Below are 27060 nucleotides of genomic sequence, written 5' to 3' on the forward strand. Positions count from 1 at the left end.
GAGGGAGGCTGAGGGCAGCCTCACCTACCACTGATCTTGCAGGGACTGTCCAGGCACAGGGAGACACAGCTGCCATCATTTTCACCCTACTCTGTGTCATGAGGCTCAGCGGGAGCTTAGAACGGAGCCAGCTTCTGGTACCACAACAAGAGCATTGTGATAATGGTGGGTGGGAGCTGAGCAAAGGATGGGAGGTTGGCTAGGGGAGAAATAATCCCAGGCTGGGGAAGAGAGAACATCAAACCCCTTGGAGGATAGGGAAGGAAATTTGCCGCAGTCATGCCCGTATTTAAGAAGGGGTAGAGCCCTGCAAATCTGCGGATATCCGCTTTGTATCCGTGGACCATGTTTCGCGTCTCAGATGCGGATACAAATTTTGCCTCTGCGCAGGGCTCTATGAATGGGACACGAAGATGGGACAGCCTGCCCCCAGTTCTGGGCTACATCATGGAGCTGCTGATGCAGGTCGGGAACTCTCCCAGTAAATGTAACTAAAGCCAATCAGCACAGCTTCCAGGGAGACAGATTTTGTCAAATGAACTTGATATCTCCCTTTGACAAGATGACAAGTGTGGTTGATAGAGGTAACTGTTGATGTAATAATGTGCTTGGATTTAGCACTGCATGCCATTTTGATTAAACAAGCACTCAACAAAACCCGAAGGGTGTATTTTAAATGGACTACAACTGGCTAATTGATAGATCTCTAAAATGGGTTGTTAATGAACAATCAGCAATGAGTGAGATGTATCTTGCAGGGCTCTGCGGGGATCTGTTCTTGGCCCGGTGCTATACATTTGCGTTATCTGTGATCATTGCGGGTGACGTGTGCAGACACACAAAGATGGGTAGTGCGGTAAATGACAAAGGAGACTGGTCCCTGTGATAGAGCAGGGTGCAATCAAACAGTGTGCATTATAATCCAGCCAAATGCAAGGTTGTGCTTGTAGGACCAAGGAGTGCAGGTCTTATCTATGGGATAGGGGACTGTATCCTGGAAAGCAGGGACTCTGGAAAGTACACTAGATAAACAGCTGAACATGAGCTCCCCATGTGAATCTGTGGGGAAACGGGTGGATTTGTTAACAGGAGAATACTGAAAAGATCTCACCTCTGTATATCGCATTGGTGAGGCCATTACTGGATCCTGTGTCTGGTTCTGGGATCTACACTTCACAAAGAAAGTTGAAGAATTGGAGAAGGATCAGCAAAAAGCCACAAAAATACCGCCTTATAGTGACAGATTGAAGCACAGCCTGTCTTGTTGAAGAGTAGGTTAAGAGGCAGTTTAATCATGGTCTATAAGCACCTATGCGGGGAGATTTTTAATAGCACAGGGCTCTTTAATCTAGCAGCCAGAGGCAAAAGACGGCTGGGAGTTGAAGGCAGACAGCGACGAAAACTGAAAATCCAGTGCAAATTTTTAGTGGTGAGCGTAATTAACCATTGGAGCAGGGTTGTGGTGGATTCTCGGTCACTTGGAGTCTTTATATCAGGTTTGAGTGGCTCTCTCTGAAAGATCCCTGGTAGCTCAACCACCAGCAGTTGAGTTTCATACAGGATTCCCTGGGTGAGGCTGTCTGGCCTCTGGATGCAGGAAGTCCGACCGAATGATCAGAACCGTCCTTTTGGGCTTTGAAGGGTTTCAGACTGGAGCCGTGTCCAGAGGCCAGCGCCTGCAGGACTGTATCACGTGACTGCATGGCTGCAGCCTTGCCCGGAGGCCAGCGTGTGCAGGTATCACAAGTTGTGCTCCCAAAACTGAGCTTTCTTTTTAATAAACTGATCCTTTTTAGTCCTGGCGGTGCAGATAACCTTGACAATGTGCCCTGAGTGTTGCATGCTCACTAACACCTGCCGGGCTCTGCAGAGAGCCTGACACAATTGCTCTGGGAGGGGGAAGCCGCCTCATGTGCCTTGATATCTAAAATTGACACATCAATTGTCACCATTGTTAACTGTTTCACTGCTGGTCATTGCAGCTGAAACATTCAGTTAAACTTCCTCCTGGCTGCCCCGTGACAATTGCTGCTGTGTCCTTAAGCTGTGCAGTAGGAATGTGAGTGTGTGTGTGTGTGTGTGTGTGTTTTGAGGGTGGGTAGATGCAGGGTAAAAAGCATTCAGTTTAATATCCAAATAACATGGGGGGTGTTCTGCTGATTGAATTATTTACTTTCCCATTTAATTAAAGCCTGGCATTTTGATTTAAGTGAACCGGCCACAGATTCCCTGGCTTGGCGCACCCGAGTGCTGCAAAGTCCTGCTGGGAATCTTGCTGCAGAACGTAGGGCTCCCTGGCTTCTGGGTATGTGCAGGGAGAGAGAGAGAGGCGAGTCCCTGGCAACGCGCTGGCCCGAGGTCCATTTGTCTGTGTTTTCTGTGCAGACAAACAGAAACCAGCTGGAAGATTGGAACGGAAAAGTCTCCTGAATGCATGAATGAAAATGAAAGCCCGTCTTTCCCGGTTTGCTCCGTTTATTAAGCAGGAGCAATGGCAACACCACAGTTTAAGGAGGCAGCAACGTTTCTGCTGAAAGCCCAGTTTTCTCCCCACTCTAAAGATGACGTGCAAGGTCAGATCAGTTGGAAGTTGGCATAGCCTAGAGGCAGAGAATGGTGCAAATTGGGGTTGTTTTGTCAAAGGGGTCCTGAGATGCAGCACAGCCTCCCCCCTCCCGCCCCGATCTGTTTTCTAAATTACAGCGGCCTGTACTGCTTTCTTAGGCACAGATGGGGCCAAGTGGAGCGGCAGAAGGCAGAGCCCATGGAAGGCCACATGCTGCACTGCCCTTGCTGAGCTCCAATACCCAGCAGCAAGGACCGAGCTCCAAGACCTACCCAATGAAAAGCTGTTGGCTCTGCAGGGCAAGCCAGCTGGAGCATGTAGCCACCCAGGGCTCTGGGAGTGACAACCAGACCAGCCTTCCTCTGGGAAACCCCCAGGAAGCTGCTCCAGCCTGGAGAACAGGAGGTCAGGTCTCCTTTTCCCCTCCCCACTGCGAAAGCATCTGTGTAATTGCCAGGGTCCCTCTCGGCCTGCAACTCCTGGCATTGAAATGCATGGCTGGTGCCAGCCGTATGGGTCGCTGGCGGTTCATTTTGTGTCGCACCAGAAGGCCCCAAGGAGAATTTGTGAGTCGAGGTCCTGTCTGAGCTGCGTTCTCCGTGGGACTCCTGGGCCGGAGTCTGTCACGGAGGGAGGGAGGCAGGGGCGGCCTGGCCGCAGTGCAGGAAAACAACACCCGCGCTTCACCGGGAACGAAGCTGCTGAGTTAAGGTCACGCGCCCCGGCCCCTCAGCACTGCCTGGCTCTTTCGCTGCTGTCTGCGGCCGAGGGCTGGAGTTTAGGCCCGGCACCTAGAGGTGAGGAGAAATGGGAACTTCCTCAGCCTCTCTGGGAGGAGGGGGAAAGCCTGCCTGCATCCCTCTCTCTGGAGCACAGTGCTACCAGCTGCAGGGATCCCCCCGGAGGGTCACGCCAGACCCCCTCGCTGGGCGTGGTCACTTGGGATCAGGCAGAGTAAGGGAAATGGGGAAGTGGGGCCTTGGCATGGAGCTCGTGGCCACCTGCCTCATTTCGGCCTCTCCCGGGACGGATGAGGCTTTGCCCTCTGTTGGGAAGGCAGGCTCGGCTTGGTGTGGGGGGCAGGGGGTGCCTGCAGGGGGCGGAGGAGATTCACTAAGGGGAGGGCTAACAGGGGCCTGGGAACTTGCCGCTCACCTGCCAGCCCAGGCAGCTTCGCCAGCCCTGGAGCATGGTCCCGGCCAGGCCGGTTCTAACGTGCCTTGGGTGGCTGCTGGCCTGTGATCCAGTCCGCTGGCACTTGCGTTCCCGTGGGTGCCTTACCCCGACTCCTCCGTCCTCTCCGCCTTCCCCCCGTCAGCGAGAGGCTCCGCTATGCCCTACGGCTCCCAGCCAAGCGCACCCCTGGGACACTGGAGATGGGCACATGCTGCCCTAGGGACAGCCCTGGGGATGGAGGGAACAGCCTGGCCCTGCCTGTGCCGCCCAGCCATGAGGAGTCCGGGCTCTGCCAGGACAAACGTGGGGCCGTGGGGCTCCAAGCAGCCCCTGGCTCTCAGGGGGTTGGCTTTCAATCTGCTCTGCCCTGTGCTGAGAGCTGACCGCAGCCCCTGCCCCACACTGAGGAACGGGCAGGCGGCCGAGCCCGTGAGTTACCCTAGTGTATGGAGACTATGGCCCGCTGCCTTCCCTTGCAGGGCGGCTGTAATCTCGGGTGGCGGCGGGGTCTTGCTCGGGGCTGATGCAGTGAGGCTCTTTCTGTTTCTGGAAGGCATTTCTGGCCCCAATTTCCATAGAGTTTGAGCTGCCCCCAGCTGTTGTTCATTTACCCTTGTGCAGCCGTGGGGGGCAGGGCAGGGACAAGAGGCCCCTTTTCGCAGGTGGAAACTGAGTCTGAGACACTAAGTGACTTGCCTGAGGTCATGCGGGGTGGCGGTGGCAGAGCTGCGCACTGAGCCCAGGATTCCTGTGTCCCAGGCCAGTGCACTGATCACTGGGCCATCCTCCTTGTCCGCCCGATGGGAGCATTTTTTGGTGTCCTGCTCCGGGAGTTTGGCTCAAAGGTGAGGGAGAGGGACCGGGAGCAGGCTGAGAAGAACCTCTCTGGCAGATGGAGTCCGATTAGCCGGTCTGCGAGCCCAGATGAGGGCTCAGCCGTGGTGGGATGAAGCCAGCGCAGTGCTGGAGGCAGTGCCTGGCCTTCGCTTGGCGAGCTGCTGCAGGGCTCGCTGGGGGCTTGCTTAACATCTTCATTAAGGATCCGACAGCCTGAGCTGCTCTCTCTTGAAATTCTCAGCCCGGCTGAGCGGGGGTGGGGAGATGGGAAGGGATGCGAGGAGGAATCTGGGCTGCGCGTGGGGAGCGATCATCACAAGCAGCAGGTGGGAGTGGGGCTTGGAGGCCCGGCTGCACGTGGCCAGGGCAGCGGCTTGCAGTGCCCATGCTGCAGGAAGAGGCCCAAGTGGTCCGGGGCCTGCGTATGCAGGCGGCGTGAGGCGGGCAGGCAGGTGAGGGCACTGCTGTGATTTCACAGGGCACACTGTGCCACACTCAGTAGAGCGCCGAGGGCTTGGGGCCAGGAGCAGGAAGGGCTGGGAGCGGGGGGACACAGAACATCTCGGGAGCTCTGCATGTGCATCAGTAACAGATCTGCCCTGGGTGGGGGCCGGGGGCTGCCCGGGAAAAGCAGGGTGGAGGTAAGAGAAGGAACTGGAAAAGTTCCTGGTGCTTGGGATGTGTGCAGGGCCCTTGATTTGTCTTTCTAGGGAAGGACTGTCAGCCCCAGTGCTGGAGGTTAGGCTGGGAAGGTGTCCAGTTGGCAGTGTGGAGGTTATGGAGGGTCTTCAGGTGCCTGCTTCCCTGTGGAGGGTGATGAGGAGAGGGCACCAGCCTGGCAGCCTCTCCGTGCCCAGTGCGTGCTTTTCCAGAGAGCGTGGTAGCTCGCCGGCTCTGCCTGGCTGGGAGCAGGGTGCAGTTTCCTGTCCCCAGGCGAGCCGCCTCGCCTCCCTGCATAATGCAGACTTACCGGTAGGACTCCATGCTTGTGTGGGATGCAGCCTGGCCTCGGAACTGCGGGGCGGGCAAAGCGAGCCCTCGCTCTCCCTCTGCTCTGCATGGCCTGCCAGGGACACCCTCTGTGCAGTGGGAGGGCGGGGGCGACGCCCTGCTCCAACAACAGGGGTGGAGGTTTCTCTTAGAAACACCCTCGCTCACCGCCGTTGGGCTGCTGGCTTCCTGGGGTGCTTGCTGGGCTGCTGACAGCAGCTGCCCTGCTAGGATGGGACTAGCGGCGTGGCTCCGTGATGCTGCCCATGGAGCGTGACGCTGCAGGAGGGCGCTCTTTGCAAGGAGATGTCCAGGGTGGAGGTGGTGCTGGGGTGTCCTCTGGCCCCATGGCATGATGCTGCCACGGGGGGGGCACACAAGGGAAGGGTTCTGAAAGTTCTGCGGTAGATCGCCGTCTGCAGGGCCAGGTATAGCCTGTTTGTCTCTAGCCCTGCTCTCAAAGCACACTGCAGGCGTTCCTCCAGTCTCACCGCGGTGCCGTGGGGCCAGGGTCATGGGCCCCTTTGCACAGATGAGGAAACTGAGGCACAAAGGAATGAAGTGCTGCGCCCCGGCTCACACAGTGAGTCGCTGGCAGAAGTGGGGATAGCACCCAGGAGTCCTGACTCCTCCTCCCTGCACTGGGCCATTCTGTTTCCCTTGATGGCTTGTGGTCCAGTGGGAGAGAGCTAGGGGACACCTGCCGTAGGAAAGCAGTGGCCTGACCCGTTTCTGTGGCGTCTCCCCTGGAGGTAGCAGAGATGGCTGCGCTCTTGTAGACGAGGGGCTGGCTGTGCTGAGCAGGCTTAGGGAACGCACTGCCCCCGTTGCTCCTCTGCCCCGTCTGGGGAGCTTAGCCCCAGTCACCTCTTTGAGCTCACGGCCTAGTGGAGGGGCCAGGATTGGTCCTGGAGCCATGCAGAGAGGGAGGGGGATGAGGGTCTCTGGCTGTCAGGCCTGGCTCCCTTGTGCTGCCCCGGGCTCTGCGGGCGCCAAGTGACACAGGTGAGCAGCTGGGGCTCGGCCCAGGCTGTGCGGGGGCCCGGCTCTGGGTGTGCAGGGATCACGACAGTGCGCTGTGTAGGACCTGCCCAGAGAAGACCCCAGGCCCAGTCGTAGGCACCCACTAGGTGATGGCTTCTATTGCACTCTTGCCCCAGGGTACTGTGGCTAGCCAGCCTCTGTGGGCAGCTTCTTTTTAACTGTGCAGGCCAGACTTTCACACAGGCCACTTTTTCACAATTCACGAGATTCTTTTATTTATGATGGGTGTTTGCATGGGTTTGTATGTTGGGGTGTGTGCCCAGCCTTGGTTCGTGTGTGTGTGTGTTGGGGTAAGTGCATTGTGGTGTGTGTATTAAATTGTGTGCATATGCATTTGGTTGTGTTATGCGTGGAGGGGCATGTGTGTACATATTTGAGTGCTAGAGTATATGCCCCTGTGTGTTGCATTGGATTGTGCATATAACCCACTGGTGAATGTGTGATACATAGCTCCCTCAGTGCCGATCCGCACGGGACATGAGTTGTTACGGCCCCAGCGAGGGAGATTGATTCTCTATCTCAGGCTGTAACATCTTGTAGTTTTAGCTCCGAGGGTTCCTAGTTCAGTTCTCAGCTATTGACAAAAGTGGTGCCTGTCGTGTGTGCACACTCCAGCCTGCCCTGTGTGTTGGGGCGAGTGTTTTGGGTGACGGGATGTGTGCATTGTCATGTCCGGTGTTGCGTGTGCTGGCGTGAGTCAGCCTGTGCATTTGTGTCAGGGTGCGTGTGTGTGAAACACACATTTAATGTTCAGTCTTGTCATTCTCTATTTCGGTTTCGGTTCGTTCTTGCTCACGGGGAACGTAAGTAACAGAGCGAGACAAGGCGCTGAGTGTGTGCGCACAGGCATTTATACGCCATAATGCAGACTGAGGTGTCTTTCCAAAGCGCCAGAGTGACATAAGAGCCCTTTACAGATCCTGTGTGGCCCCGAAGCCTTGTCTGCATGTGGAGCTGTCCTGGAAGAGCCATTGGGCTTTAAACTAACCCCCCGGTCTTAATCCCAATGAATGTCCCAGTGTAGACAAGCCTGAGACCTGAGGTGCATCCAGGGAGGGGCATTTGGAGGTTTGCGGGGGCGGTGGGGGGGTCTGACTCCAGGGAGGCTCCGTGGGGAGCGGGCGGCACCTTCTCCGTCCTGTCTACATCAGGGAAAGGCAAGTCCTGTGCCCAGTGCTCCCCACTTGGTCGGGGGCCAGACTGGGGGTGAGGGAATCACTCCTCCATTGGGCGGCTTTGGGCCTCCGGATGACTGTCCCGGCATGGCTGCAGACAGAGATGTCCCTGAGCCCAGCTCCACGCTGCCTGGGTGGCCGGGCCAGCTCTGAGCATGATCCCTGCATGGCCGCGGGGCTGGGCTCAGGGACTCTTCTAATCCCGTCTTGCGTTGGGGAAGCGCTGGGGGTTTCCAAGTGACTCTGCAGTACTCCCCAAATCGTGGGAGCATCTAGTGCCAGGGCAGTGTCTGTGCGCCAAGAGGAGCTGAGCAGCGTGCCGCCATGTACCGGTAACAGGATGCTGTCGAGCGCAGTGGCCCCCGGGGAGCTCAGCTGTCTGGAGCGCTGCCCTCCAGCGTGGTGGGTCAGTGGCATGACAGCCCCGCTCTGGTTCTTCGTGTTTGCAGGATGCCTCACACGGGAACAGTGCTGCAGGAAAGGATGCCCTGCGAGGCGTGAAGGCCAGTGCGCCGATGTTAGGACAAATGCCCCTTTTTGCAGTTGTCCGGGCAACCTTCCTTTGGCCCCCTTGTGTGTCAGCATTGTGATTCAGTCTGTAACTAGCAGGACCCCTGCCCCTGGGCTTTTCTTTGTGGCTGCAAATGTTAATCAACGTAACTTCTCAACACCCCAGTGTGTCTGTGGGTCAGGAGGGGGCTGGGTTCCTACAGATGGGGGGCACTGGCAGAGGGAGATTCAGGTGCAAGTTTTCACTACATTTGGGGGCCTCGGTGACTGAGTGCCCAACGGGAGATATTGAGAGCCTGATATTTCAGAGCAGTTTCCGTGTTCCATGCCCGGTACCGACAGACTAATTAACCCTCACATCCCCAGAGGCAGGTGGGGAAGGGCCGTTTCCATTTGCTAAAGCAGACAGATAGGCAAACTCACATGTGCAAGGCGACGTAACAGGCAGGATTTAAACTTGGGGCTTCCTGACTCCGAGCTCTGTGCTTGTTTCTGCAGACCCCTCTGCCACTGGCCCCGAGCATCTGCACCTCCCACTCAGTTCATCTGCAGTTGCAAGTTCTCAGCATTTCCGAAAATCAGGCCCAGGTGTCTTGAGTTGGAGGCCCAGAAAACAAGGCGCGCACGACTCATGACCACCCGTAAAAAGTTTGGTGCAAGTGACTTGCCCAGCATCACACAGGAACTCTGTGGCAGATGCAATGATGGGACCCAGTTCTCATCGGCATTCACCTGCCACAGCCATGAGACCGTCCTTTCCCTTCTTGCAATCCCACACTTCTTCCTGCAAATTCTGCAACAAACATGGCAGGGTTCCTACAGGACACAGGCTCCTTCACTACACATCCCTGACTCATCCCGCCCAGTAGTTTCAGCCTGTGCACGGAATGAGGCAAAGAATAGTCTGCAATCGTGTAATTACGGGCTGGGTCATAATGCATGCAAGCAAGGCTGGTGCATTAAAGTTCAACGGGCAACATGCATTCTGGCATTTCCTGGCTGGGAGTGCTCAGGTTTGCAATTTAAAATAATGTTTGAACATAGATTTTGTGTGTAATTTCCTAGTTTTAAAAAACAAACAAACCCAAAAAACCAAAACAATTTCTGTTGCAGCTGTAATTACAGTTCCCATCAGCAGGGCTGGAATCTGGACCATCGCTCTTACCACTTGAGATGCAGCACTGACTCCAGTAGCTGGCAACAGGAGAGACTGTTATCCCCTGTCGACCAGCCTCTCAAGGAGGATACACAATGCATTGACTGGGTTATAGACAGCATGGGCAAATGCTGTCTGAGACACGGGGTGGCTAAGATGCTGAGAGAAGGGCTGGTGTATTAGAGTCCTGGGCTCCGTTCCCCGCTTGGTAACCGCTCTGTGGGGTGTGAACGCCTTGCTCAATTATAAGGGTTGTGGAGAGCCCAGAAATATCATAGCAGAGTGAGTAGAAGTGAGACTTGAACGTACAGCCTGGTGGTTGCTGGAAGATCCGTCGTTCCTGTGCCCAATCTGGAGGTGCGCTCTGCAGCTCAGTGACGGTGTGTGTGCACATGCTTGCAAGTACGGGGATAAGAGTCCAGGGGCTTTGGCAACAGGACAAATCCAAGCTGTAGCGAGCACAGTGCAGATGGGAAATGGTTATTTTCAGCAGCTGGTAACTCAGCCACAGCGGCATGGATTTAGATGGGCTCAACAAATGGCACCTCCCTGGCCCCAGGGCCACCCCTCTGCTGAATTTCACAGCCCTGCTGCGAGCCCTAGAGGCATCAGAGGTCTTCAGGAATATTGCCTGAGGAAGGTTTACAGGGAAAGTGTTAGACGGCCACTCCCCTTGTCACAGAACTTTAGCAGCACCCTCGTGTGCGCTCAGCGCCTCTCCTGTCAATGATACCAACCTACTGGCACATTTGACTGCCCCACAGTCCGTGCGGGGGGGAAGTAATTCTGCCGTGTGCTGTTGAGGGCACTGTTACAGTTTTATGTTGGCGTGGCAATGCATAGAAGATGGGATCTGGTTTGCGTTTGGGTATCAGTTGGGGATGAAGTGGAACAGCTGGAGTGCCCCGTCAAAGGGGGGTGAGGACGCCGCGGTCTTTCCCCTTATATTGGTGTCTCCCTGCTGTTGAGGTTTTGGGGGGATGGCGTGTATCATGTCACAGTTGCTGTGTCCGAAGATTCTGGAAGTGAACCACTAGCCAGGTAAGTGATGTAGTGTAGCCAACATTGGTCCACCTGCTAGGGGAAGGGTCGCTGTATAGTTTGGATGGCTTCCACCTCAGTAGAAGGGGGACCAATCTCCACGGGAACAGGCTGGCTAGAGTAGTCAGGCGTGGGTCAAACTACTAGCAAAGGGGAGGGTAAAGACAGGGAAGAAATGAGCACAAAATTGAGGTGTTGAGAACAAAATTAATCAAGGAACCAAAGGACATGAAGAGAAGAAATTCTTGAACCTGGGTGTCAAGCAAGAGAAATTGGAATTGCTCATTTGTGAGCATAAATTTGATCTCGTTGGTATTGCTGAAACCTGGCGGGGTGATTTGCACAATTGGAATGTTCAAATCAAGGGTTATAACCTATTTATGAAGGATCAAGTGGACAAAAGGGAAGGGGAGAGGCACACTGGTAAAAATGGCATAACCGTTTCCGAGTCACTGATAACTCGAAAGAAAATGGTCTTGAATGCTTGTGGATCAATGTCCTAGCTAGCAGATAAAACACAAGATAGTGCACTGGAAGAAAGCTGATGTAGCAGCGTTTGAAAAGGGTAAAGAGGTTGAGCCAGGTAACTGTTGGCCTGTCAGCCTGACACTGATCCTGAGCAAGATAATGATGTGGACTCGATTAGTAATGAGCTAAAGGAGAGTAGTGTGTGTAATGCCAATCAGCATGGGTTTATGGAAAATAGATCCTGTCAAACTAACTTGGTATCTTTTTTGATGAGATTACAAGCGTGGTTGGTAAAAAGAATAGTGTTGATGTAATAGATTTAGACTTCTCTAAGGCGTTTGACTTGGTGCCATGTGATATTCTTATTAAAAATCTAGAACAATATTAAATTAACATGGCACTCATTAAATTAATTAGAAACTGGCTAACTGATAGGGTTCAAAATGTAACTGTAAATGGGGAATCGTCATCAAGCGGGTGTGCTTCAGGTGGGGTCCCACACGGATCGATTCTTGGCCCTACGCTATTTAACATTTTTATCAATAACCTGAATGAAAATGAAATAATCTGATATGGTCTGATAAAATTTGCAGATGACACAAAAATCGGGGGAGTGGTAAATAATGAAGAATACAGATCCCTGATTAAGAGCGATTTGGACCATTTGGTAAACTGGGCACAAGCAACCAAGATGAGTTTTATTAGGGGTAAATGTAAACGTGTATATTTAGGAACAAAGAATGTCGGCCATACTTACAGAGTGGGGGACTTTATCCTGTTTCAGTGACTCTGGAAAAGATTTGGGGGTCGTGGTGGGTAATCAGCTGAACATGAGCTCTGAGTGTGACCCTGTGGCCAAAAGAGCTAATGCCATCCTAGGGTGCATAAACGGGAATATCAAATAGGAGTACAGAGATTATTTTCTCTCTCTATTTGGCACTGATGCTACAGCTGCTGGAATGCTGTGTGTCATTCTGAGGTCCACAATTCAAGAAGGATGTTGATAAATTGGAGAGGGGTCAGGGAAAAGCCACGAGTATGATTAATGATGAAAAAATCTGCCTTATAGTGATGCACTCCAGGAGCTCAATCTGTTTAGCTTAACAAAGAGAAGGTTCAGGGGTGATTTGATCACAGTCTATAAATACCTGCCTGGGAACAGATCTTTACTAAGGGGCTCTTCAGTCTAGCAGAGAAAGGTCTAACACCATCCAATGGCTGAAAGTTGAAACTAGACAAATTCAGACTGGAAATAAGGTGTCATTTTTTTCACGGTGAGAGTCATTAACCATTGGAACTATTTACCAAGGGTCATGGTGGAGTCTCCATCAGTGGCCATTTTTAAATCAAGACTGGATGTTTTCTGAGAGATCTCCTCTTGGGATTATTGTGGGGCAGATCTCTGGCCTGTGCTGTACAGGGGGGCAACCAAGATGATCACAATGGTCCCTTCTGGGCTTAGAAGATGTGTCCCTATGCGCCTCTGCTGTGGTTTGCTTTGGCCAATGACACTTGATGCTCATGATGGGCTTGGGACTGGTGGGCCTGTTCAGAGCAACTGCCCAGGACACCCCTTAGCAGAAGGGGACAATGAGATTAGGCCTGAACCCTACTGGTAGTCGGCGGGCCAGGAGCCTGCCTGCCTAGACATAGACATTGCCTACCCTCCCCCACCCTGCTCACAGCTCTGCCCCTGACCTGCCTTCCTGTCTTTCGCACAGCCCAGTTCGTGGTGACAATTTATTGCTAACATGAAAGGAAAGGCTTTGAACTTTCAAGAAAAGAGATGTGGCTCTTTTCCCTGCGAGGCAGCTGTGTTATTGGCTGTAACTTTACTGCCAGCATAAAGAGCTCTGCGATCCCGCCGTGGCCTGGGTGAGCCAGACAGCCGAAGCACCTCCCACCAAGCAAATGCAGCGCCTCCGCTCTCTGAGCCGCCAGGCCTCTGGGGAAACCCCAGCAGCAAAGCCGTTGAGCTTCCTCTCAAAGGCCGTTTGGGGCAGGTTTGGTCTCTGCCTTGCATGCCGTTCCTGCGCACAAGCAGAATGAGGGTTGTGCGTAAACACTTGCTTCTGGGCCTGGCCGTGTTTGTTCCTGCCCATCTATGTTGCACGTGCAGGTCTGTAGGTTTGTGCCCGTCCATTCCCAGGCCTGCTTGTTAAAGCGTGTGCGTGATCATGTGTACGCTGCAGTCAGGGGCTGTGATTACAGCCTGGTTCAATGCAGCATGGGTGTGAGAGGGAGACTGTGTCTGGGTCTTTGTGTATTTGCACGTCTGATGTGAATGGGATGCATGTTTATAAAATAACTCCCTGCCCCTGATACTGATCCGTTTCTAGGCATGCAGGAATGGCCAAGACTGGATCTGACCCGAGGTCCATCTAGCCCAGTGGCCTGTCTCTGACAGTGCCTTGCACCAGCAGCTGCAGAGGGAGTGTACCAGGTGTGGGGTAATCTGCCCCCACGCTTGCCTCACTCACCCCTACCAGAGAGAGAGCAGATCAGCCCCTGCACGTCCTGTAAGGATGCTGGCAGTCCCTGGCCCTGCAGACTGTAATCCGTGCTCACACGTCCCGGGTTGGCTGCTGGATCTCCCCTCCTCGCTGTACTAGCGACTTGGGCTTTGGTGCCAGGGGTCCAGGTCTGACACTAACTAACGCCCAGCCAAGCACTGGGTTTGTCCTGCTGGCTGCGAAAGAACCAGCTCCGTCTCAGGCCACCCCTTCTCCATGCAGCAGAGGGAAGGACACGCAGACTTCTCACAACCCTGCGTTCTAGACACTGGGTTCTAAGTTCATGGTACTTCCTATGTCGTGGCTGGAAGCCGTTTGGCTCTAGCCATTTCTAGCTGGGCTGGGGACATTCCTGCCCTGTCCCCATAAACTGACAATGGGTCTTGCTCCGTCTCTGATCACCATGAGTCTGTGGCTGTGGTCCCAGGACCCTGCAGCTGTGGTAAACCAGGTCTCTTGTTAGTGGCAAGGTGAGCTCCGGGTTTCCTTCCCGAGCTGCATGCTCTGCTCAGCTCTGTGCTGGTTACCCAGCTGGGAGCCCAGCGTTTAGGAAGTGGCTGTAAATAGAGCGTGGCTAGGAAGGCGCTGTGCTAGGAAGCGCTGTATGCTGCTCATTCCTCGGATGTCTTTGAGCTGCCAGAGAACAATAACAGCAAATTTCCTGCCTCCTGATGCAAGCCAGAGGCTGGCTGTTCTTGGAGAGCCAGCTCTGCTTGCTGGCAGAGGGCCAGGGTGGATTGATTTAAATCATCTTTTCCATTTGTACTTCAGTTTCTTTTATGAAGTTATTTTTTAAAGAACGGTGCACACTCATTGGTTGATATAACTATCCAAACTCGTTGACTTTCAGTGAAATAGGGCCTTCACACTAGATTTGGTACATCATTTTACTACCTAGGAGAATTTGCTATAATTATATGCATTTATTTAAGCCATTATTCAGCTTAATATTTTAAAATTCTTATTAACTGTACATTTTTAGTATGTTAGAAAATGGTAAATGGTATATTGCTTATTTACTAGATAATTAACGTTTTGCTCATGATTTGTGTCAAGCTGCATTAGGATGGTAACTGGAATTTAATTAAACACCCAGCGCAGCATATAAAATATATTTTTAAGTAAAACAGCCTTCAGTGGCTCGGATACATAAACGTCTCTTATCAAAACATGTTTCACATTTATAACTAAATGATTTATTAACCGGGGGGATTAACCGTAGTCAGTGAATTAAACTGATGAATTGAGGTCAGCCTGTGAAAATATTCAAAATATGCCTAAGTGAAAGTGACTGGGGCTTAAATTCCTGGTCTCACCAAAGTCTCTTGAAAATGAGACAGGCTGCTAAATTACTTTGGCTGACCTATTGTGCTCTATGTATGAAGCTTGACCTCAAAAGTTGGGTGTTTTCCCCCTGATTCTTTCTTTATATAGAAAAGCAGCTTTTAACCCCATTTTCATAGTGGCTCATGGATTCAGTATATATATTTTTAATTTAAATGTTTGAAGGGTTTATAAGAAGTTCAGGGCTAAGCATATTTTGTATTAAATTCTGACTTCATTTTAAATGAGTCCCACAGATCCTTACTTTACCAGTGCCCTTCCTCCGGGTTAGTCCCATGTCTTGTTTGGCCAAATGGTCCTGATAAAACCTTTTAACCAGGTCAGAGGCATGGACATGGGCAACAGGCTCCCAGGAGTGCTGTTGAGGACTGTAGCCCTCCCAGGGAATGAAGTAGACTAGTCTCCCTCTCTGCAATGTAGAGTCGAGGATAGAGTGGACTATACATTCCTCATGCTCTTGGATGTGGTCTGGTGGGGGCAGCTGTTGGGACTAGTTGGGAAAAGGGTCCTCTCTGTAAGGCTTCAGAAGGGATACATCGAAAGCAGGATGTATCTTGAGCTGGAGCTTGAAGGTGATGGGGTTGACTTGCTGACAGATCCAGAATGGTCTGAGGAACAGGTGGTCTAGTTTGCGTGACAGTCTGTTTGTACACGGGTGTTTTGCCACATGCCAGCCCTTTCAGCCACTCTGAGAGGTTGGTCTTCCTGGCGTCGACAGTTCACCGACCACTTGTAGACCTCTTTTGCATCTTTGCGGTGGTCCTTAAGCTCCTTCTGAATATGATTAATTCATGGGATTCAGTCGGTGGCTGCTAGGATTGGGGGAGGCAGCTGGCAAGGCCGGGTGGAAGCAAGGGTGGAATCTGTAATTTGCAAAAAGAGAAGATGATGATGATGACTCTGCCCCATGGAGGCAAGGTTGGCGTTGTTGTATGAGAACTCAGCGCAAGACGGGAGGGAGAACCGGTTATCTTGATGGCAGTTGACAAAGCATCTTAGGTATTCTCTAGTACAGGTGTCTCCTTCTCTGTCTGTCCATCTGTTTGGAGGTGGTGCATCTGTTTGGAGGTGGTGCACAGAGGAGGTTCATGCCAAGAGCTTGAGACAAACTTTGGGCCTCGGTCCAAGTTGATACAGTCCGGAAGCCCCTGAGGATGGATGTTGTGTACCACCAGGAGTTGAGCCATTGTTTCAGCAGAGGGCAGGCGGTCACGGAATGAAGTGCACCTTTTTGGTTAGTTGGTCTACAATGGTCAAGACCACTAGATGGCCATCAGAGTTGGGGAGATCCACTATGAAATCCAGGGTGATTGAGGTCGTAGGGTTTAGGTGGGGTCTCCAGAGTCTTAGTGAGGTGTATCTTGGGGCATGCACACAGGTCACAAGAGTCCACATAGTCCTGGACTTTGGTATGCATACAGGGCCACCAGGAGAAACGGGAAGCCGTGCGGAACCTGTTAAGTTGGCTACAATGGCCTGCCAACAGAATGTCATGGCAGAGATGAAGCACTGCTAACTGGGGGTGCCCTGGTGAAATGTATATGCTCCCATCAAGATATATGATCCTGGCCTGTGTGGAGCATTGTATTTTGCTGCTGGCTGTTGTTTGCTCAGGCTGTTCCATCATCTTCTGGGCTAATGGTTCACCCCGCAAAGCTGATCAGATTAGATCAATCAGGTCTTGATGTATTGTGGTGGTAAGGAAGTTGCGAGGCTTTAGGAAACAGAGTGGTTCTTGGTGAGGCTCCTTGCTTCTTGGTAGTATTCCCCCTTTCAAGATAAGGCATCAGCTTTCCTGTTCCTAGTTCCCAGGTAATAGGTGCTGATGAAAACCAAGAGAAAAATGATGGCCACCCGAGCTATCTTTGGTTCAAGGCTTGAGCGTTACATAGATATTCTATATTCTTACGGTCAGAAAAGACTTGCACCAAGTTTTGGGCTCCCTCAAGATGATGCCATCACTTGTTGAAGGCTGATTTGTGCTTATATACAAATGCTAGAAGTCTAAGTATTAAAATGGGTGAACTTGAGTGTCTGATATTAGATGATGATATTGATATAATAGGCATCACAGAAACTTGGTGGAATGAGGATAGTCAATGAGACACGGTAATACCAAAATATATAGGAATGACAGAAGTCTATAAAATCATGAATGGTGTGGAAAAAGTGAATAAGGAAATGTTATTTACCCCTTCACATAACACCAGAACCAGAGGTCACCTGATGAAATTAGAAGCAGAAGGTTTAAACCAAACATAAGGCAGGCAGTATTTCTTCACACAATGCAAGTCAACCTGTGGAACTCATTGCTAAGGGATGTTGTGAAGGCCAAAAGTGTAACTGGGTTCAAAAAAGAATTAGATAAGTTCATGGAGGATAGGTCCATCAGTGGCTATTAGCCAAGATGGTCAGGGGTGCAACCCCATGCTCTTGGTGTCCTTAGATCTCTGACTGCCAGAAGCTGGGGTTGAATGATGGGGGATGGATCGCTCAATAATTGCCCGGTTCTGTTCATTCCCTCTGAAGCATCTGTCATTGACCACCCTCAGAAGACAGGATACTGGGCTTGATGGACCATTGATCTGACCCACTGTGGCCATTCTTATGTTCTGATTTAATTGCGAGCAGTTCTTTAACTAATGTCTCATGATTCCGTTTGGCATGGGTGAGTTTTCTGGAGCAGTACGTGGAGGTGTGCTGCACAAGCTGTTGCCCACGCCTCTGAGAGAGCATGGCCCCAATGGCTACGCTGGATGCATCGACTTCCGCAGTGAACGCCTACGCTGGATCCGCATGTGCTAAAACGGGCACGATGGTGAATTCACCATTTCAAGGCACGGTGAGCTTCAGATGTCCAAATGAATTTGACAGCCTTGTGGAGAAAGTTTGTCACAGGGGCTGTTTGCCGTGGGAAGCCCAGAATGAACCGTCTGTTAAAATTTGTGAAGCGCTGTAACTCCAGGAAGGACCTGAGTACTACACACCCCCCTTCTATGGGTCCATCTTAATGCCCTTTGGGGAAAGGATATAACCCCAAATTTCTTAGAGTATTGGTCGAAAGTACATATTGCAAGTTTCATGTACAGCCCGTGTTTCCGTGATCTTTCCAGGGTGGAACGAACATGGTAACAATGTTGCTCGGGGTTCTCTGAAAACACAAGTATTGTCATCAAGATAGATGACTACATACTGGTCCAGAATGTCTCTAAATGCATCGTTCACAAAGTGTTGAAAAGTCACGGGAGTATTGGTCAGACCAAATGGCATTACTAACTATTCCAGGTGCCCATAGCAGTTTGAAAAGCGGGTTTCCATTCATCTCCTGCACCAATGTGCACTAGGTGTTAAGCCCCACGAAGGTTCAGTTTGGTGAAAATTCTGGCAGACCGCACACGATCTAGCAGTGCCGATATTGGGGCAGAGAGGATACCAGTTTTGGACCATCACCCGGTTTAGTCTCTAGTCTATACAGTGTAGCAGCATTCCGTCCTTTTTCTTAATGTAAAGGACCGGAAAACCTGCTGGAGCACTAGAGCATAGGATGAAGCCCTTATCTAGGTTTTCCTGGAAGTATGAACAAAGGGCTGCTAGTGCTGGCTCGTACGTTGCATAATTCTATCTGTAAGAGGTGTTTTCCCTGGGTTGCAGGTCTGTGGGGCAGTCCTATTTCCAGAGTGCAGGTAGCATGTCTGCATTGTTCTTTTAACAAATGTCTGCATAATCCTGATACTTATCAGGGACATGGGGACCCAGGCTGGGAGCAGATCCTTTTGGCTAGCCACCTCCGCTTGGGGTTGCCCCACAGGTGCTACCACTTCTGATCAGCTGCAGGAGCCCAGGACTGAAGGGTCAGGGTCAGCAGCATGCAGGCAGATCCTTCAGCAATGTTCAGAGGAGAAGCTACTCCTTTTCTCTCACTAAGAGGCTATGATATTGCCCCTTTGCAATCTGGACTGGTGTGTAGCTGTGTTACCCCAATTCCTCACTCCTGGGCCCTGACTCACTCTGCTTTGCTGTGTGAATGACCACTCCTGGGTCAACCCATTCCCAGCCTCCTGCAAGTAATCAGTCCCTGACCTAGTGAAGGAGCGCTTCTGGCCAGCCACTCATGGGATAGATCCCCAACAAACACCCCCAGCCCCAGATGCAACCCCAGGAACTACCGTCTTGCAGGGTTCAATGCGGTACACTGCACCCTGCAAGCTCATTTACATCTGTGTGTCAATTTATCAAAGAAATTGATATGCACCAGCTCTGTCGCTCCAAGCAAAGTCTTTACCCACACTCAATCCACATGCACTGTTTCAGATAAAACAAACAAATAAGTTTATTGATTACAGCAAGATTTTAAGTGAATATAAGTCAGATCAGTATAAATCAAGAGATTAATAATGCGTCAAGGAGCTGGTCACAATCAACTAAAAGATAACTCGCATCCTAAACTAAGATTAATATTTCAGTAGCTTTTTAGTTTGCAATGTTAGCTTACCCACAGTGTCTGCGATGTCTCTAGCAACCAGCTCCTTCCTCGTCCCGTCCCCACCGTGGATAGGTGTCAGTCCTTGAGGTTGCTTAGAAGATGGATTCCAAGGGAGACTTAAGAGACGAAGACGCCTCAGCTTTTAACAAGTTTCCTCAACGCCCCCTGGGGTCAAGTGATCGGCCATGTCCGGCATCGGGCATGATTTCTTCCACTTGAGCTGAAGTGCTCCAGGGTGCAGGTTAGTCCATTGTTCTTGTATAAATGCCTCTGCGAGGCGTGGGGTGGAACCTCAGCTTTGTGTTTGTCTGCATCTATTCAAGCCACGTGAGACACACGTTTGGGGATATGACACAGCTGAGTTTCATATCTGGACATATGTGTGACATTGCAGGAAACATGCTACCATAACGATAAAGTTCAGTGTGTTATGAGCATTCCAAAAACACCTTACACGACACACTTTGCGTCAGACAATGCACAGTTACACAGTAAAGGTGAACGTGAATGATACACAACGATACACAAATCACACCATATGGGTGTACGTGGGGTACAGTGTGTCGCAGAGGTGCAAGGGGCTTGCTGCTCCAGCCAGGTGATGCTGAGAGTCGGGGGGAAGTGTGGAGAATGAATCCCATTGAATTGTAGTACCTCCCAATATCCCTGGAGTACAGTCTCAGGGGGTTCTGTGCCCTGCGTCACTGGCCCCAGGACAGGAGTGACCCATTTCTCGTCACTAGGAGAACTGATGTAGGCTTTAAACAGAGGGGGATTTGTAGAGCTCTGGTGGCTTCATCAGCTATGAAATTATTGGCTGTCCTTGAATCGATCCGGGTCTGCTGATGGGGAATTGGCTTGGCCTCATGCGTGGTACATGCCCATATCTGAAGCATGGGGATATCCTGCTTGTCCTGGGTTTCTCTCGAGGGCTGGGAGATAGTTCTGGACCATATTGCTTTGGTGGTGCCCAGGTTGGTCCCCCCACATAGCCTGGGCTCACTTGTTTCTCGATTCCTTATTGGTCAAGGTCTGCCAAGGTCCCAGGGCGCCACACTAAAATCTTACATTATTGTGCCATCACTGTTCCTTTTCTTCCAAGGTCAAGCTTCGGTGGCCCAGATCCACCTGCCTCGGTTCATGGTTGGCCTCTGGGGTTTTCAGCATGGGACGTGGGCGAGACAAGCAGCATTGGTCCCCTACTCTGCTCCTGTCGCTCATGCAGCTGGTTGTCAAAATGGAGAGATTAGTCAATAGAAGCAGCCAGGCTGGCTGGGGTCTCGATGCGGGCTAGCTCATCCATCACCTCCTCACTAAGGCCACACCAAAATTGGTGCAGTTGGGCCGTCTCATTTGGCTCAGCGTTGGCCGCGAGTCACTGGAGCCGGGCAGTGTGCGAGGAGCTGGCCCTCGCCCTCGAAGGAGCCGTTGTATCATGGCTTCTGCTAGGCGAGTGCAACCACGATCGTCGTAGGTTGCGGAAAATGCTCAGAGGAAGGCATTGCCGTCCATTAGCACTGGGCTGTCATGCTCCAACAGGGGGAGGCCTCCTTTAGTGCTTCTCCAGCTAGAAAGCTGACCACTGGTCTCACCCTGACCTGGTCGGCGGGATACGTTTGAGGGCGGAGCAGGAAAAGGAGATGATGTTGGTTCAGGAACCTGCTGAACTTCTGGCGGTTCCCATCAAAACGTTCAGGTGGCGGTACTGTGGGGCCCTGTTCAAAGGGCAAGCGGCCCAGTCCGAGCCTGGAGCATGGAATTCTGTGTCAGCTGTTCGCGGAGCGTCTGATTGGGCCCAGGGCAGATAGTTCTCGGTTTGGAGTTGTGTGATCTGCTGCTGAAGATCTGGTACCCCATTGTGTCCAGTGGTGGGTGGTGGATCCACCCCTTCCATATCCCTGTGAAGCGGCCCCTGCAGAGGCGGTCAAAAGTGGGCCTGGGTAAATGTAAGGGACTGGGGTGTAGGTGGTCTGTCCTAGCGGTCACGGCTGGGCTGGTGTCCACACATCAAGGACGACCCCGAGGCGGCAATCAGGGAGCAGAGTCATGGCTAGAGCTGGAGTTGATAGGCAAGAGTCAGTGTCAGGCCAGGGTCCGAGGCTGGAGATCAGCGGTAGCTACCAGGCTGGAGTCAGGAGACGAGTCAGGCTGGGGTTGGAGGCCAGAGATCAGAAAGAGGGGAGATCTGGGATTGCAGCGGGCCAGGAGTCTGCGTAGTTGCCCAGACAACGTCCTGGGTCTCCCTCCAGCATTAAATAGTGAGCATGGGCCATCCAAAAGCCACAGGGGGCTGGACCTTTGTGTGGTACTTCCTGCAGTGCCAACTCTCGCAGTGCTCTGTGGAGGTAGCTCTTCATGGCCTCCCGGTGGCCATATGGGAGCGTCAGCTGGCCCGGGTTCCAGAGAACCAGGTTCTAATCCCAGGGATCCTTACAGCTCAGGCACAGCTGGGAGGCAGGGAAATTGCTGCCTCAATCCACTAACGAACAATGGGGATTTTTCTGCCAATTTTGCTTCTCTCGAAAGAGCCAAAGTGAGTCACGGATTCTCTGGAACCAGGGCCTGTGGCTGCTGCAGCTCCAGCCAAGCTCAGCCTCACGCATCCCCTCTCATGTATGTATGGCCGATTATTCAGAGGTGTTGTGTGCTGCTAAAGAGCAGCTGTGCTCCTCCCCAGGTGTGGCTGCATTGCAGCAATGATGGCTGTGAGCAGAATGATTCCTGACCATCCTCTGCAAAGGGCTTTAGGATCGTCTGGCAGGGCAAACACTAGAGAAACGTAGGATGTTATTTATAATAATAATAATACAGTTAGTTGGCAGCCTCCTTTCTGTTATGTTTTGCCAGGTCATTGACATGACATTGGACGCACGCCGACACACACGCACGCACTTGTGCACTGACAGCACACGCATTTCCTGCACTAATGCGAATGTCCCCGCGCGCTCTGTGGCGGGTGAATCCTTTGGCAAGCTGGGGGCGCTTTGTGGGCAGGCTAAGAAGCTGCATAGCTCAGTATGGACAGCACGGGAGGTATTCCCAGCCGTGGGGGCCCTGCTCGCTGCCCTGCTGTGTTCCTAGGCTCTGGCTATTGTTGCTCTGTTCACATGACAGGAAGGAGGAAAAGGGTTTGTTTCTAAACAGATTATAATGAACATGTGACTCTGTGACAAGCCACAGGAGATCCAGTGCGCGCTGAGGGGCTGTGCAGTGCCGGTACTGCAGGAGATCCAGTGTGCGCTGAGGGGCTGAGTGGCTGTGCAGTGCCGGTACCACAGGAGATCCAGTGCGCACTGAGGGGCTGAGTGGCTGTGCAATGCTGGTACTGCAGGAGATCCAGTGTGCGCTGAGTGGCTGTGCAGTGCTGGTACTGCAGGAGATCCAGTACACGCTGAGGGGCTGAGTGGCTGTGCAGTGCCGGTACCGCAGGAGATCCAGTGCGTGCTGAGTGGCTGGGGAGTCCCGGTGCTGCAGGAGATCCAGTGCGCGCTGCACCTGGAGATGAAGATGAGCAGTGTAAATGAAGTGCTTCATGCTTGTGGAGCCAGTGGAGGTAGCAGGGCAGGAGACAATGCAGGAGTCAGGGAAGCTGGGAGGATGGGGGCACAGTCCCCGAAGTGGGAGGTTTGATCATCTTGAGGGAAGACGAGTCTGATTTTGGTGTGTGACGGGGAGGCAGGTTGGGGGCAGCGCGGGGGTCTCAGGCTGATGTTGGGCCATCTGGGCTCAGGGGCGTGTGACTCTGGGTCCTGCGGCTGCTCACTTTTTTGTTGGGATCCTTAGAGGCACCGGTCACAGGGCCAAAGAGCCCGTGGTCCTGGCTGCGGAGAACACGGGCTTCCCAGTGGAGGAAGGCTCTGCGGGAAATGACGCCAAGCACGGCTCCACTGCCCGGCCACGAGGCCCACTCGTAGCCCTTTGTCCTGAAGGGGCGCGGACACGGTTCTTCGGGCTATGCAAACCGGTCTCGAGAAAACCACCAGCGAGAGTACCGGGTCCATGGCCGAATGGGCCTCTGCCACCTGTCCTAAGCGGTGTTTGCTGTGCTCTTGAGGTGGGGCTGCCTGCCCCCCAGCGTGTGCAGGGGTGTTGTGCAGGAGGAATGTGCTTTGTGTCCGTTTGGGGGCCGGAGGGGCAAAGGCGAGTCGTGCGAGCGCACACACACATCTTTCCAGATTTGCACATAACCCTGGATAGTTCTTGGGAACCAACGTCCCCGGCTCCCGGTGCTGCAGGCCCCCCCCTCCCTGTGGTAGGTCTGTGACTGGCCCCTAATTCCACCGACCCCAGGCAGGCAAGCGCTGGAGCGACTGCTTGGTAAAGCCCCGGGCTGGCTCTGCGTGATCAACAGTTGTGTCATTAGTGAGCATCCGACTAATGAAGGATCTGCAGCGGCATCATCGTCTGTTCGGGCTCCAAGCCCGATCACGGGGGGGCAAAGGCTGGACGGTTCCCACGGCTGGGGCCTCTGGGAATGCAGCCTGGCTGCGAGGCATCCTGATCTCCCCTGTCACTTGGGTCGTGGAGCCAGCCCGGCTCCTGGCCTAGAGCCAGGGGCAGCTGGGAGCCCCCCGTTTGCCCAGTTCCGTGGGTGATAGATGCATTCTGCTCACAAATGTGCCTGTGCGCTCTGCAGCTCCTGGTCCATGCCCCATCAGCTCCCGAGTGCGCTGAGCGCTTTGCCGGCCGTTCTCCAGGCCATGCAGCCCTGCCCGTGCCCCCCACCCTCCTTTCATTCAGCAGTCCTCTCAGTGCCCGGCTTTGCCCCAGGCCAGCCTGCTCTGCCCCTGGGGCAGTGTTCAACCCCTCTCATCACGCTCAGCTCTGCCGGTGCAGCAGCTCTGGGAGCCCCTGTGCAACCGGAGTCCCCCCTGCGCACTTCCAGAGGTCCAGCCTGCTCTAAGCAGGGCCTGGGGACACGGGGAAGATCCTGGCCCTGGGAGTCTGGCCAGTGACTTCCCTGGGGCCAGAATCGCGGCTAGTGGTGTGAGCCAGGGCCTCTCTCCAGCAGGGTCCCCACGTCCCCAGCACTGGGGCAGACTCTCCCAGGAGTTGCAGGGCTGGAGAGGGACCAACACATTGATGTGCAGGAGACAGGACATTCAAAGGCCTGACTGCTGCCCCCGTCTCCTCCAGGGGCACTGAGGTACCACCGCGAGGGGGGGAGCTCTGCCAGACATTGACCATTGAGAGGCCAGCCCCCGGCCCTCCCCCTCCCCAGGGACCCTCCCCGGCGAGCTGAGCTGTCTGATCCCATGTGCTGTCAGCAGGGCTGGCGCGAACCACTCCTGGCAGCATCGCGTGTCCCACGCTGCACGCGCTGCTCCCCTCCCCCGCTCGGCTCCCCATGGCGGGCTGGAGACTTGCTGTGCCCGTTCACCCTGGCGGGATTGACCAGACTGTGGCCAGAGACTGACCTGCCCCATGGGGGAATGCCCTGCTGGGCAGCGTGGGGCAGGCTTTTGTGGGACTCTGGTCCCTCTAACCCTTTTTGTCTTCTCCCCCATGGCAGGTGGTCGTCCTCGAGGACTATGCAGACCCGTTTGATGCTAAGGAAGCAGCCGGCGGCCAGACGGGGCAGGAGAAGGTGGCAGAGAATGATGGTTACATGGAGCCCTACGAGGCCCAGAAGATGATGGCGGGTAAGGGCGCTCTGACAGCCCGGGCGCTGTGCCGCGGAGTTTCGCTGGCTCCGTGCTCTCCCTGCTTCACCTTCTTCACACAGGCCTGGCTACCGGGGAGAAGGGCTTCTGACCCGCGAGCCCTTGGTGTTGTCTCCGGGACTTTGGTCCTTGCTGCATTGACACAGGCCTGGGCCTGCAGGGGGAGCTGCCCTGGGCTAGCGCCTGGCTTTCCTACCATGGCTATGCCCACGCTGCCAGGAGTGCCCCGCTCAGCCGCTCCACATGGGGACTGCCATGTCCATGCAGTGCAGTATGGGCACAGGGCACCCGGGGGGGGGGGGGCAGATTCCAGGATGCAAAGTGCAGCTACCAGACTCTGTGCGTTCTGGGCAGCGTTGGCACGTGGGGGGATACCTGCCGGCGCGGTGGGGATTGTGGGACTCTGAGACAAACGCCCTTCGTTCTGCTGCATCCCGTCCGTCGTCTGGTTCTCGGCAGCCCAGGCCGTGTTTAAGCCGCTGTGGGGCAGCGTGGAGGAATCCGCCGAGCGCTGTGATGCTGTCCCTTGTCAGTGCAAAGAGACAGCCACTGCCACCGCTACCTGGGCGGCTCCACAGCTGGGCCACCTCGGGTGGGATTGCCGATGGCCGTCACCCCCAAGGGAGGCAGATGTTCCTTGACGTATTCCTAACCCAGCCGCAGTTGGTGGGGCAATGCTTCTGGGCCTGGGTGACAAGCAGGGGTCCGTGGGGTGAGCTCATGGGACACAGCTGGGATGAGCAACAGCAGCTACAGAAGGCTGCTGTTATGGAGGTCTGTGCAGAGCTTGCCCCGGAGCTGCAGCGCCACAACCCAGCACCCGGGTCCTCCTCTCTGAGTGGAAGCGTGTGGCCATGGCTGTCAGGCAGCCCCAGCTCCCAGTTGCTCCCGGTCAGTAGCTAACTAGTTTGGTGTTGGTAAAACGGGTGTCGGGGCTGCTGTTGTGGAGTGTGGCTGTGCACACGAGGGGGACAGCTTTGAGCTCCTGGGGTTCCCGACGTGTAGGGGGGTGACGCAGACCAGGCCAGGCTGATGTATTACCCTGGGGGCGAACCACGTTTTTGGCATTTCGCTGAAGGAGCCGCATGGGTCTCTTCTGAAAGCTGCAGCGATCTAAGCGCTCCGTAACGTGGAGAATATTCTCCCCCAAATCTCCTGGGCGTGAAACCGCTTGCCTGAGGCGTCGGAGAGCTGACCTGTCAGCATGAGCACAGTGGACATCTGTCCGCTCGGCTAGCTTGTGTTTGCTGGCTGGGCCACGTGCAGGCTTCAGCATTTACAAAGACAAAGGAACCCCAAGAAGAGCCCCTGAACAGAGGACTGCAGGTCAACGAACAAGAGTCTGTAGCTGTGTAAGAGAAGACAAAAGCGAGGAGGTATCCGATACAGAGAAGTGATTCTGCCAGCGAGGGTCATCTCAGGAACGGTGGATCCCAGCTCTCTAGACTGGACAAGCGCTGTTTAGAAGTGATCGGGGTCAGAAATCCCTCATTAGACAGGAAAGGGACTTGGTAATAAGAGTAGGATGTAGTTTGCATCCTGTGTTTTTCTTTTACTAGTAACGTTTTTTTCCCCAATCTTTTTACTTGCCTGTATTTTGAATCTTTAGTTCAAGCTCTCTTAAATAAACGTTAATGTGGTTTTACTCTCGCTATGCCCGAGAGCCTCGTGCGAAGGAGTGTGTTGCACTGAGTTGAAACGGGGGTGAAGTGGGGCGCACTGTTCCTATGGAGGCAGCGAATCGGTGTTCACTGGGGGTGCCCAGAAGATAGGGGGCTGGCCAGTCGAGTGTAACAGAACGGGGTGTGTGCATTGCTACCCTGCAGAGAGAAAGCGTGGGGCTCACGGAGCCTGGAGCGCTGTGTTGCCAGCAGTCAGTGGCTGGGGAGAGTTTCCCCAGGGGAATGGGGGGGGCACAGATGGGGCTCCCTCCTGCTGTGAGCAGTTCACCTCGGACACTTGGGGTAACCCTGAAAAGTGTCACAAGGGGCCACTGCTGGAACGCACATGCCTGTTGGTTGCTCCCCCAGCAAGTCTTGGAGTTCACCAATGTCCAAAAGGCCTGGCTGGTCAGCCTGCCAGGTTCATTAACAT

General features: G+C 53.6%; 1 protein-coding gene across 4 annotated transcripts in view; it reads left to right on the forward strand.

Annotated features, from left to right (window-relative positions):
• SHF (Src homology 2 domain containing F) overlaps positions 1–27060 on the forward strand; it is a 56966-nt gene that overhangs the window by 2127 nt on the left and 27779 nt on the right. For all 4 annotated transcript variants that reach the window (XM_067534736.1, XM_067534739.1, XM_067534738.1 and 1 more), the window contains exon 2: positions 24816–24945. In XM_067534736.1, the coding sequence (XP_067390837.1) occupies positions 24816–24945 (130 nt within the window). The remainder of the gene's footprint in view (positions 1–24815; positions 24946–27060) is intronic.

The sequence above is a fragment of the Emydura macquarii genome, unplaced genomic scaffold (genome assembly GCF_026122565.2).
Source record: "Emydura macquarii macquarii isolate MOO-44397 ecotype Brisbane River unplaced genomic scaffold, CSIRO-AGI_Emac_v2 contig_3451, whole genome shotgun sequence".
Lineage (NCBI taxonomy): Eukaryota > Metazoa > Chordata > Testudines > Chelidae > Emydura > Emydura macquarii.